Source organism: Bombina bombina, chromosome 2 (genome assembly GCF_027579735.1).
Source record: "Bombina bombina isolate aBomBom1 chromosome 2, aBomBom1.pri, whole genome shotgun sequence".
In the NCBI taxonomy this organism is placed as follows: domain Eukaryota; kingdom Metazoa; phylum Chordata; class Amphibia; order Anura; family Bombinatoridae; genus Bombina; species Bombina bombina.
The window spans coordinates 343,957,850-343,971,491 of record NC_069500.1 but is presented as its reverse complement, the minus strand read 5'-3'; the positions used below and the strand labels follow the sequence as shown (position 1 = coordinate 343,971,491).

The 13,642-nt window shown below is 39.6% G+C and overlaps 1 protein-coding gene across 1 annotated transcript in view; it reads right to left on the bottom strand.

Moving 5' to 3' along the window:
- CUX2 (cut like homeobox 2) overlaps positions 1–13,642 on the bottom strand; it is a 142,571-nt gene that overhangs the window by 44,255 nt on the left and 84,674 nt on the right. The window contains exons 8-9 of the mRNA XM_053701709.1: positions 7,232–7,879; positions 3,345–3,443 (exon numbers count right to left, since the gene is read on the bottom strand). Of these exons, the coding sequence (XP_053557684.1) occupies positions 3,345–3,443; positions 7,232–7,879 (747 nt within the window). The remainder of the gene's footprint in view (positions 1–3,344; positions 3,444–7,231; positions 7,880–13,642) is intronic.

Sequence of the window (13,642 nt, the reverse complement as noted above, 5' to 3'; positions counted from 1 at the left end):
AAATTTAGAAAATTTAGAAGACCAGGTCCTCAGAGTAGAAAGAGTGACCGAAGATTCCTAATAGAAAACAGAAGGAATCCCAGAAGACACTCTCCCACTTCCATGGAAGTGATAAGACAAGCTGCCCCAGTAGACCAAAGGAAAGTTTCTCAGAATATGAAAAGATATACTGCAAACTGGCGACCGGTGCGGACTAACCAGAAATCTATGAGAATCTGGAGATAGGTACCAATGAAGTACTGAAGGAAAACAGCAGGCAAACCTATAGAGTATTTTAACTCAAAAGGCCTAGGAGACCTCCTGTCTGAAAATCACAGAATCAAGAACCACCCTGAAGCCTACCCCAGGAACTCCATTCCAAATCCAACTGGAAAGGACAAGAGAGATATCTTAAAACTCCTAGCAGGCGATGGAGAAACCAGAACCGCCAAAAATAGGAGAAACCAGATCCCAGAAAAACAGGATACTGTATAACCCCCCCCCTAGATCCCAGAAAATCTAGGATCAGAACAATATTATTGAAAAATAATACGGTCCCAAAAAACGGATATCCTCAACATGATTAAAGGAAATTATCCATCCCCCTGATAAGGGAAGAGAGAACCGTATATCAACCCTCAAGAGGAAGAAGAAACAAGCTCTACATAGAGAGCATAGAAAAACAAACAGAACGAGACAACCCCTATGGAGCACCAAAGGAGGGGAAAATACACCCCTGAGAAGTGGAACCGGGAAAAAGACTCCAAAAAAGTCCCCCGTCCTCCCTTCATCAAAACATTGAGAGGCAAAACCTAGTTACTAAAGAAAACTGTCACAGCAGAATTAAAACTCCTTTGCAAAGCAGGGTATTAACTCGTAGGTCACCTGGACCGCATACGATCCAATATCAGATGCCCAACCGAGACGATTTACCCAGGACCAGCCTGACATCCAAGATAGAAGGGCTTCCTCTGGACCGAAAAACAACCTCTTGAGAAGAAGAAAGAAGAGAGGTAACTAGTACCCAAACAGGACCAGCCTGTTAGTCAGGATACAACATATCTGTACAAACCGCAAAAGAACAGAGATAACTATACCCAATCAGGACCAGCCCGATATGAAGGATACGACATATCTGTTCAAGGATCAAAAGGAAAACTCTATATTTCTAGCAGGGCCAGCAAACTGAGAATAACGAACAGAAAAAAAAACAAATATATAAGCTCTGAAGCTTAAACATAGTCTCGGACATATAGCGGGAACGTCACCCCAACCAGAGACACCTTCTTGTTTTTGTTATCATTTTTTTTTTAAAATAGAACTTCCACCGGAAGATTCCATCAATCGCGACACAAAAATCGCTAATACCAGAATCCCAAAGCGAAAAGACTTCCCAAGAAGAGTTTTAACATAATCTCACACTCAAAAAATAAAAATTTATCCTAACCGGAATAGAAAAGAGGCAAGCGCACACAAGAGATAATCCAAGGAAAAGTGTAACCAACCGGTCCCGCCCGTCATGCTACACAATTCCTCAAGAGCTCCGAACCGGGAATCTGATACAAAAACAAAGAATAACAATATAGAGACGATAAGCAATAGGATCACCATCCCTCCAGTCGTTTAAACAAGCTTGCTATCTGAAACAGCAGACTGAGATTCAGCTGACGGATCAGAATTAGGATCCTCCAACGTCGCCAAAACTTCTCTCAGAAGTACACGCAGGCGAACCATTCTAAATTTAAAAACAAAATTCACCTCCGTCAGAGTATCTGGGGTATCCGACCCTAGAGGTAGCACCTCTGAAGCCTCAGAGGACACCGCTTCCCTAGAATACTGATCGCCTGTGTAGGAACCGATATTAGGGAATGCACCTCACGGGATGCCGAATCCTCAGAGGCGGATGGCTCAGTGGTCTCTAACGTTCCAACATGGGAAGATGAGAACACTCTATTGCGGCATACGGAAAATAATTGAGAGGGCTGAGTTACCTGGGCCTCCTCACAATATACGCAGGTATTAAAATTTGGATCCAAGGAAACCCCTGTTAACATATCAGAATCCTCCATAACTCAACTAAATAGATTATGGACAAAAAACAACTAGCACCTTACACCCCCAATGGCTGGGGCACTCGCCACCTCCTATTACCCAGACAGGTAGAGAAAACGTATCCTCTCCGCAGTCGTACGGTCAGGAATACAGAAATGGGAAACAAAAATGTGACCGCACCCGGTCATGTGGTGCAACGTGCAGGATTCCTCCCGCTAAGAAAAGCTCGCCAGTCCATAAAACTGCACAGCTCGAAAATAACCTGTACGTTCTGTAAAGGCCTATGAGTCCCAAAGTCACTTACACATAAGCAGTCAAAATCTCATAACAAACATGATTAAAGCCCCCACTGTTCAATAATCTCCATCCGGAGATATTAACCCTTGATTCCTTAAAGATAAAGGAGTCCCACTGAGACCCTGATTTCTAACGTTACAAGCATGTAAAAATTGAAACGATCTTACCGGAATCAATGCCGTGGAACAGCAACACGGTCCTTCAAGTTTGACAGATTGTAGCAGCGCCTCTGACATGGACTTGAGTGCAGAAAAGCAGGCAGCGAAACTTGTCAACGCTGATTGCTTATGGAGCTGTTAATATGAGTCGGGATGGTTTCGCAGAAAGACTCTCCCTACATCTCCGGACTCTAACTTTTAGCAATGCTCTCACTGAGAGGTTAACAAGACTACTTAAAACTCCAGTCCCATCTCGAAGAGTACTACCCTCCATAAGGAACTACTCTGAAATCTTCCGACACTTCTCTGCCAACCTCCTGTGATGAAAGGCATGACTGGGGGATGAGGGAGGTGGGGGAGGTATTTAAGCCTTTGGCTGGGGTGTCTTTGCCTCCTCCTGGTGGCCAGGTTCTGTATTTCCAAAAGTAATGAATGCAGCTGTGGACTCTCCCTGTATTAGAAGGAAAAGGGGGCAGTTTGTAGAGGCTTAGATACAAGGTAATCATAGAGGTAAAACGTGTATTAATATAACTGTGTTGTTATGCAAAACTGGGGAATGGGTAATAAAGGGATTATCTATCTTTTTAAACAACACAAATTCTGGTGTTGACTGTCCCTTTAACTGCTGCTCTTTCATATGCATGATAGAAAAACTAGGTAATATGTCCCTTTAACAGTGCTAGCAAAAAGGCATTTTTAAATAAAGATGAAAGTGTTTGTACAAGACTGAAACGATTGTAAAATATCTAATCACTATGTTAACAGAGACTATACAGATGAAAAAAAACAGTACAGTAGAAGTGCTTAATATATATTAATAAGTATAGCTCTTTATATAGGATAAAAGAAACACGCTACCTTTCTGAGACTGAATTTCCTTTTTCGCTTGTTCCAGGATATTTTTGATGGCATCGTCAGAACCAGTTTCCGGTGTTCTAATTCGTGGTGTAATACTTCCTGGGAAGAGAAGTGTTAGATGCGGCACTTATTAAGGTTCTCTTGCTATTTCAGAATATACATAAAACATATATTAACATATTACTTTTTAACAAAAAAACAGAATTTATGCTTACCTGATAAATTACTTTCTCCAACGGTGTGTCCGGTCCACGGCGTCATCCTTACTTGTGGGAATATCTCTTCCCCAACAGGAAATGGCAAAGAGTCCCAGCAAAGCTGGCCATATAGTCCCTCCTAGGCTCCGCCCACCCCAGTCATTCGACCGACGGACAGGAGGAAAATATAGGAGAAACCATATGGTACCGTGGTGACTGTAGTTAGAGAAAATAATTAATCAGACCTGATTAAAAAACCAGGGCGGGCCGTGGACCGGACACACCGTTGGAGAAAGTAATTTATCAGGTAAGCATAAATTCTGTTTTCTCCAACATTGGTGTGTCCGGTCCACGGCGTCATCCTTACTTGTGGGAACCAATACCAAAGCTTTAGGACACGGATGAAGGGAGGGAGCAAATCAGGTTACCTAAACGGAAGGCACCACGGCTTGCAAAACCTTTCTCCCAAAAATAGCCTCCGAAGAAGCAAAAGTATCAAATTTGTAAAATTTGGCAAAAGTGTGCAGTGAAGACCAAGTCGCTGCCTTACATATCTGGTCAACAGAAGCCTCGTTCTTGAAGGCCCATGTGGATGCCACAGCCCTAGTGGAGTGAGCTGTGATTCTTTCAGGAGGCTGCCGTCCGGCAGTCTCATAAGCCAATCGGATGATGCTTTTAAGCCAAAAGGAAAGAGAGGTAGAAGTCGCTTTTTGACCTCTCCTTTTACCAGAATAGACAACAAACAAAGATGTTTGTCTGAAATCTTTTGTAGCCTCTAAATAGAATTTTTAGAGCACGGACTACGTCCAAATTGTGTAACAAACGTTCCTTCTTTGAAACTGGATTCGGACATAAAGAAGGTACAACTATCTCCTGGTTAATATTCTTGTTAGAAACAACCTTTGGAAGAAAGCCAGGCTTAGTACGCAAAACCACCTTATCTGCATGGAACACCAGATAGGGCGGAGAACACTGCAGAGCAGATAACTCTGAAACTCTTCTAGCAGAAGAAATAGCAACCAAAAACAAAACTTTCCAAGATAGTAACTTAATATCTATGGAATGTAAAGGTTCAAACGGAACCCCTTGAAGAACTGAAAGAACTAGATTTAGACTCCAGGGAGGAGTCAAAGGTCTGTAAACAGGCTTGATCCTAACCAGAGCCTGAACAAATGCTTGAACATCTGGCACAGCTGCCAGTCTTTTGTGTAGTAAGACAGATAAAGCAGAGATCTGTCCCTTTAGAGAACTTGCAGATAATCCTTTCTCCAAACCTTCTTGTAGAAAGGAGAGAATCTTAGGAATTTTTATCTTATTCCATGGGAATCCTTTGGATTCACACCAACAGATATATCTTTTCCATATTTTATGGTAAATCTTTCTAGTTACCGGTTTTCTGGCCTGAACCAGAGTATCTATCACGGAATCTGAAAACCCACGCTTTGATAGAATCAAGCGTTCAATCTCCAAGCCGTCAGCTGGAGGGAGACCAGATTTGGATGTTCGAATGGACCCTGAACAAGAAGGTCCTGTCTCAAAGGTAGCTTCCATGGTGGAACCGATGACATATTCAACAGGTCTGCATACCAAGTCCTGCGTGGCCACGCAGGAGCTATCAAGATCACCGAGGCCCTCTCCAGTTTGATCCTGGCTACCAGCCTGGGAATGAGAGGAAACGGTGGAAATACATAAGCTAGGTTGAAGGTCCAAGGTGCTACTAGTGCATCTTGCATAATTTCTCTGGAATGACCAAGTTGTCACAATCATCCAGAGTAGATAACACCTCCTTAAGCAGTGCGCGGAGATGTTCTAATTTAAATTTAAATGTCACAACATCAGGTTCAGCTTGTTGAGAAATTTTTCCTGAATCTGAAATTTCCCCATCTGACAAAACCTCCCTCATGGCCACTTCAGATTGGTGTGAGGGTATGACAGAACAATTATCATCAGCGCCCTCCTGCTCCTCAGTGTTTAAAACAGAGCAATCGCGCTTTCTCTGATATGTAGGCATTTTGGATAACATATTTGCTATGGAGTTATCCATTACAGCCGTCAATTGTTGCATGGTAATAAGCATTGGCGCGCTAGATGTACTAGGGGCCTCCTGCGTGGGCAAAACTGGTGTAGACACAGTAGGAGATGATGTAGTATCATGTTTACTCCCCTCATCTGAGGAATCATCTTGGGCAATTTCATTATCTGTGGCAGTACTGTCCTTACTTTGTTTGGACGCTATGGCACAATTATCACACAAATTTAAATGGGGAGACACATTGGCTTTCATACATATAGAACATAGCTTATCCGAAGGCACAGACATGTTGAACAGGCTTAAACTTGTCAATAAAGCACAAAAAACGTTTTAAAACAAAACCGTTACTGTCTCTTTAAATTTTAAACAGAAAACACTTTATTACTGAATATGTGAAAAAGTATGAAGGAATTGTTAAAAAATTACCAAAATTTCACCACAGTGCATTAAGAGTATTGCACACCAATTTTCAGAGCTTTAACCCTTAAAATAACGGAACCGGAGCCGTTTACAAATTTAACCCCTATACAGTCCCAGCTATAGCCTTTGCTGTGACCTAACCAAGCCCAGAGGGGAATACGATACCAAGTGACGCCTTCTAGAAACTTTTCCAGCTACTTTCAGATCCTCACACATGCATCTGCATGTCTTGCTCTCAAAAAACAACTGCGCAGTAATGGCGCGAAAATGAGGCTCAGCCTACAACTGGGAAGGCCCTCCCTGACTGGAAAAGGTGTCTAACATAGTGCCTGCCGTTAAAAAACGTTCCCCAAGTTTATAAATGTGAATTATCAGCATAAACATGTATAAAATGCCCAAATAAAGCAATCGATTTAGCCCATAAAAGTGTCTACCAGTTTTATAGCCCATATTAAGCCCTTTATTCTGTTTGCTTGACTAAGAAAATGGCTTACCGGTCCCCATGAGGGGAAATGACAGCCTTCCAGCATTACATGGTCTTGTTAGAAATATGGCTAGTCATACCTTAAGCAGAAAAGTCTGCTAACTGTTTCCCCCAACTGAAGTTACTTCATCTGAACAGTCCTATGTGGAAACAGCAAACGATTTTAGTTACTGTCTGCTAAAATCATCTTCCTCTCACAAACAGAAATCTTCATCCTTTTCTGTTTCAGAGTAAATAGTACATACCAGCACTATTTTAAAATAACAAACACTTGATAGAAGAATAAAAAACTACATTTAAACACCAAAAAAACTCTTAACCATCTCCGTGGAGATGTTGCCTGTGCAACGGCAAAGAGAATGACTGGGGTGGGCGGAGCCTAGGAGGAACTATATGGCCAGCTTTGCTGGGACTCTTTGCCATTTCCTGTTGGGGAAGAGATATTCCCACAAGTAAGGATGACGCCGTGGACCGGACACACCAATGTTGGAGAAACAACCATTTCTAAACACTCAAAAATAATAATCTATTATGAGTAATTGTTGATTAGGGTGCTGTCATCTTCACCAACTCACTTTTCTTTTATACACACCATAAATATTAAAATAAATCTAGGTTAAGTGATAAATTAATTTATATAAAAATTAGAAATAAATAAATATTACAATAATTTCATTTTATCGACTTTTCCTAACACCCCCACAAAACCCCCCCATAAAAAAACGTAATAAATGTGGTAGTTTATTTGTCTCACCTCTCTGGCGCACCTGGATAGTTCGCAGTGCAAGGACGTTCTGTTCATCAGAGAGAAACTGCTTCATTTTAATAAAAGGTTCCTTTCCTTTAACTGTGAGCTTTCGCCAAGGTTTGGGTCGGGCGAGAATCTCACTCACGGACCCTTGCGATAACCCAAGGACATAATGGCCAAAAACACGTTGTCCAATATTATGTTTTAGAAGCTGCTCTTTTACCTGAAATGCTATCTCAGATGTGTCCAAGTGCTCGTCATCCACAGAGCTAGAATTGCTACCTTCCGATTGGTCACTCAGTGGACTGGAATCATGATTTCTAGTGGCTACATGGTTGTTGGTAGGCAACAAATTTGCTTTCAATGCATAAAACGTGGATGGGTATGAAAGAACAGTACTATTTTCATTTTTGGGCACTGGTGGAATCATCTGCTTTTTGTGTAGTTGGTCTACTGGCACTTGTTCACTGTTCAAGGAGTAAGAGGAGAAGGTGCTTTCAGCTAGTTGTTCACCTGCCGCTCTTAACATAGACTGAGCTGAAATGGGTGTAGCAGCCTCAATTCTCGATTGAAGAGATGCATGAGGAGAACTTGAATAGGATCGTTCAGTTCCATGAGGTTCTCTCAATGAGTCATCTTCAGAATGATCCTCCTCTAGAGATTAAATTAAAAAAAGAAGACAACAAAAAAGTCTATAGGAACCATAACTGCAAGTGTTCTATTTATTAAATATATATATATTGAAACTTCCTTTACAAATATAAACAGCACAGAATCTAACACTTCTGGAGTATAATCTACCAACGAGAAAAATATATTTAACTGGAATAGAGTCTACAATCATGAGAGCTCTAATGAAATCAGATTCTAGTAAGGCTATTCAGTAAGTTGCGCACAAGATGCACACCGCTTCAGGGCAAAATTGTAATCTCCAGCAAACAGTATGAAATCGCCTTATGAGGTATTTACATTTCTTCAGGTTGTTTGAAAGGTATTAAGCATAGTCTGGTAGTAGTTCTATGCTACTTTACCTAAATAATTACAGTTTTTAGCAGCCAGACATGTTCATGAGATTTCACAGTTTATTATGAGGATACAAATTGAAACACCACATGTGCCATTTCTGGTAATTATTCCCTCTTGCTAAATACTAATGGGTGAAAGGGAGGTAATGAAACAATGATACGGCTTGTAGATACCGAGCAGGACTTTACCTGTGTGTTTAATCCCTTTTCAGTTACCAAGAAACAAAATTAGAGTTTGTTTGTTTTTGCTTTAGAATGACCCTTAAAGAAAAAGAGCATGTTTAACATTTTGGATCTGATTGTTATCACACGACTGGCAACGAAGCCCTTCCTGATAAATCTCAAGGTATAAGTTCTTTAAACAGAGTCGCTTCTCCCATTTAAATTTACATTTTCAAGTAATCATTAGTATTTTACTAAACTATATTTACTATCGTATTATTATCATGGCCTTCAAAAACACCGCCTCTCCTCCCTCCAATCTATTATGAATGCTTCTGCTAGACTCATCCACCTAAGTCACCGATCTACATCAGCTACTCCGCTCTGCCAGTTTCTACACTGGCTCCCCATTCCCTCCAGAATACAATTTAAAGTATTAACCCTAACTTACAAAGCACTCAACAGTCTAACTCCCAACTATATTTCCTCTCTCATCTCCAAATATTCCCCATCCCGTCCTCTTCGATCAACCTCTGACCTACGTCTCCCCACTCCCGTCTCCAAGACTTCTCATGTGCTGCTCCTGTCCTCTGAAACTCCCCCGCTCCATAATACTGTCTCCAACCTTGTATAGCTTCAGACGCTCCTTGAAAGCATACCTATACAGAGAGGCTTACCATCTCTCCTCCTTCTCTCAGCCTAACCAAAATAATTCTTGAACTGCCTGACTCACTGCTGCAATTACAACTGATGTGACAAGCAGTCCTTAGGAGAAGCTTTGTCTCTCCGGTTTTAACTATCTTACCTGAATCCTATGATTTAATCTGTATCGATACTTGATACTCGGCAGTTCAGACACTTATTGTAATATTTAAAAAAAAGTGGCTCCCGGATTGAAGGGGCCTAGCTGATATTTATTTGTCTGTCTGCTGCAGTAGTCTCATTAATCACTTACAGATACAGTTACCATTTTGTGGATTATTCAAGTTTAAGTGGTTTTAAATAGCAAACATTGCTGGTATGAATGGTTATTTGTTTAAAATAATAAAGATTTAGTATGAATGTGGTATTGATGATATTCTCTTAAAGCAGTAACCCTTTAACAAAAACACAGGGAAGAGTAATCTTTTTTAGTTGTACGCCTATTTACAATGATTTAATCGTTTAAAATGACATACCCTATCTGAATCATGTAAGTTTAATTTTGACTTGACTGTCCCTTTAAGCTTGAATACTAGCTGAAACAGGAAAATTGCTGTGTAGCTAGATAATAAACTTATACCTAATCTTCTGATTATAATGGCTGAAAAATGGCCAAAAAAAGAAGAAAACTTCTAATTATTCTTAATTTTCTAATACTATAGTAAAGGTGAATGCTGTGCCATGGTCAGATGTAAAAGGAATATTTACAGACTTGCTATGCTTTTTTATTAGTCCTCTTAGTGCAAGTGCCCCTTTATTTTATGTATGTTTATAGCACTATTTAATATATGAATTTTAGCTGCTTGTTGATTAAATGTATTGTGTAGATTCTGCCTTTAGATTGTGCTGTTAAGATATTTAGGTTTATGTTGACTAGGCTGACAAGCTATCATGGGAGCTTTGTGATGAAGGCCACTAGGTGGCGAAGGAAGCTTACATTTACATTAGCGGCTTGCTGAAGTTTCTAAATCTGTATAAATTGACTTAGCTAACAGTAAGCTATTGAGTGATATTTAATTGGTATTGCAAACTATATTATACAGCCATGATAATGCAGAATAGGATAAAGTAGTTATATGCAATCTAAGCAAGAGTACTAAGGGCCAGATTACAAATGGAGCGCTATATTATAGTGTGCCCAGAAGTGGCTGGTTACTGCCACAGTGAGCACGGTAGCAATTAATGCTCAGAAAATTAACCAGAGATTAGATCTAAAAGTGCCCCAAATTCCCTCAAAATAGAAGGCATTATAGTTTTTTTTTAAATGATTTAAAAAAAACAAACAACTGCACTACGCAGTTTTGGGGCTTTAAAGTTGGCGGGTGTTAGAAAAAAAACGGGGAACTGTGTGTTCCCAGTAAATATATATATGCTTATATACATATATATTTGTATGTCAATATGTATATATACACATATCAACACATACATATATATTTATATTTGTTGCCATCTCTGCATTACTTACCCCCTTCGCTGCGCTTAGGTTCTGATGCCGTCTGACGGATTAAGAACGAGGCTCCCATTGGAGTATTTGGAAGCGCGCTATTGTCTGTTTGTAAGGGAGAAGGTGGGTAAACAATATGTCATATGGAGGTTCCTCAGTCTGGATGGATACATGATTGAGATAGTGCTTGTTGATGTTCTGTTGTCTGAACTGCAAATCAAGAGCTGACTTTGGGGTGAGATAAGTTGACTCTGCTCCATCCTGAGTAATTTCTCATAATTTGCTTGAGAGACAAATGAACACCAGAGTGCACCTCTTAATATGACATGGATGGATGTGAGACAATGAAAAAGAAACAGCTATTGGCATGTTACAAACTGGGGACTGAGAAGCTTTAATGTGTGATCGCCATTTCTCTGCACAGCCGAGCTGTGCACCAAGGTCGTTTCCATCCAAACTGAAGCTACTTCCTCATCTTGAAGCTTTAAAGGGACATTCTGGTCCAAATTGAAATGCAAATTGATGAATTACATCTTTGAATAGAAACAGTTTTACAATACACATATATTGAAAAAAATGTTTCTAGTAAATGTTACTGCTGTTGTTTTCTCTCTGCACGTGCATGTGAAACATATCTACATATTATCAGTGCACCAGCATTTTAAAAACTGCAGCTGCTCAGATAGCCAGTGGGCTTGTATCATGTCAGCAATGAAGGAAATGAGTCACTACCAGATGATACAAGCACCTAAGGCTCTCTATGTAAGTGCTGTGTTTAAAACGCTGGTGCGCGAGCATACTTAAGTACTCTTTTGAAACAGCTAAAGCTTTTACTAGAAACATTTTTGCTAATAAATGTATATTCCAAAACATACTTCTATTCAAAACGGAAATGGACCTGTGGCATTCTAATTTTGGCTAAAATGTCCCTTTAAGAAGCCGTTTTGTTAAAAGGACACAGTCTACTTGAAAATTGTTATTGTTTAAAAAGATAGATAATCCCTTTATTACCCATTCCACAGTTTTTCATATCCAACGCTGTTATATTAATATGTTTTGCCTCTATGACTACCTGCATCTAAGCCCCTGCAGACTGCCCCTTATCTCAATGCTTTTTAAAATTTAGTATTTTAGCCAATCAGTGCTGGTTCTTGCATAACCATTATCATTTCCCACAGGAGTGAGTTCAATGTTATCTCTATGGCACACAAACTAGCATGGTTTAGCTTTTGTGCAAAATTGAAAAAGCTAATAAAAAGCTCTGAGATAATGGGTGGCCTGTAGGGGCTTAGAAACAGGCAAACTTAGAGGTTATAAAGTATATTAATAAAACAATGTTATGCAAAGCTGGGGAATGGGTAGTAAAGGAGTTATCTATCTTTTTAAACAATAGAAAGAAATCAAGTAAACTGCCCCTTTAATTAACTTTGTCAGCTGAAATAGTAAGGAGACAGGTAACCCTTTGTTCAGTTAGAATGGTGAATGTCAAAGTTACCCCCATGCTTTTGACACAAATGTCTCATCCTGTTAGAATAGAGGTCACAATTTGTTGGTGATGATATGCTCAGGTGTGTGGTATAATGCTCTTTTCTAACCTAACACGTGCATACTATACATGAAGAGCAGTGTTACCAGGTTTATTTCTAGGTATTATTATATTTGTAATTCTCAACATGTTAAAACAGCTCTCATTTTAAGGTTTAAAAAAGCTGAATTCTTTTTTGAAAGTCCTCTATTAAAATATACACAAAGACCCCATTAGGTGGCGCACAATACCATGAGCGGTAATCCTCATCATTCATGGCGGCACCTGCACATACTGGCAAGTAGCGCTGCCCTAGTTACACATGCTGTAGGTAACAAATACATAAGCATTGCTTCTGGGAAACACTGTTCATGTTCCTCAAGGAAAACATGGTCAAGGTGATAACTCTAATTGATTGTAAAGCATCACAACAGTGCCTACAGTTCCCAAGACCAATGGGTAGGTCAAAGAGTCAGTATACTTTTTTTTAAAATCCCTTTAAGGTGTCTTCAATTATCCAATTTTTACCTGTTGCAGTGTATTTGTTTACAAATAGCCAATTTACCTTTATTTTGTCATTTGAAATGGCTGATTTTGCCTGTTGTATCCCCACCTATAATGAAAATGTCAATATTTAAGAACTAGTTATAGAAAAGCTATTTAAACAAAATGATTTAGAAACAACTATTCTCACAGAGGGGGGTAGGCCAGGTATAATAAAATGTTATTATTGTAAGTAAGAGATATGTGTGGTTTCAGTGCTCACTGTAAGCGTATTTTGTGTATATACTGTATACTAATTTATATCACATCAGACTTTTATGGGTGGTTATGCACTTTTATCCTTGCAAACCGATTCTGGATCCATTATAAGTTTATTGGAACATTGTAAGAATGTGTAGGTTTCAGTACATGATACAGACGGTATGTTCTCACTTTCTGTTGCTAAGGAGAGAAGAAAGGGAGGTGCAGACGAGCGAGCAGACATACAGCATCATGATCCCTAACCCTTTCAACACACAACGCTGAGCTAAATGCTAGAGGCTGCAGGCTTTCATCACTTCACGGCATAGTGCGCCCAGTATTTGTTTTGTGGTTACACCGCAATGTCTTAAAAGAAGCTGCTCTTGTGCTGATTAATAGGGTGGAAGCGTTGCTAATGGTGAGATGACTTAAAGGGACATGAAACCCAAAAGTTTTCATTCATGATTTAGGTAGAACATACAATTTTAAACAACTTTCCAGTTTTCTTTTATTATCAAATGTACTTCATTCTCTTGGTATCATTTGTTGAAGGAGCAACAATGCACTACTGGTTTCTAACTGAACACATGGGTGAGCCAATGACAATCGGTATATATATGCAGCCACCAATCAGCAGCTAGAACCTAAGTTCTTTGCTGCTCTTGAGCTTTCCTAGATAAACCTTTCAGCAAAGGATAACAAGAGAAGGAAGCAAATTAAATAATAGAAGTACATTTTAAAGTTGTTTAAAATTGTATGCTCTGTCTGAATCATGAATGTCTAATTATGACTTTACTGTCCCTTTAAGCTAA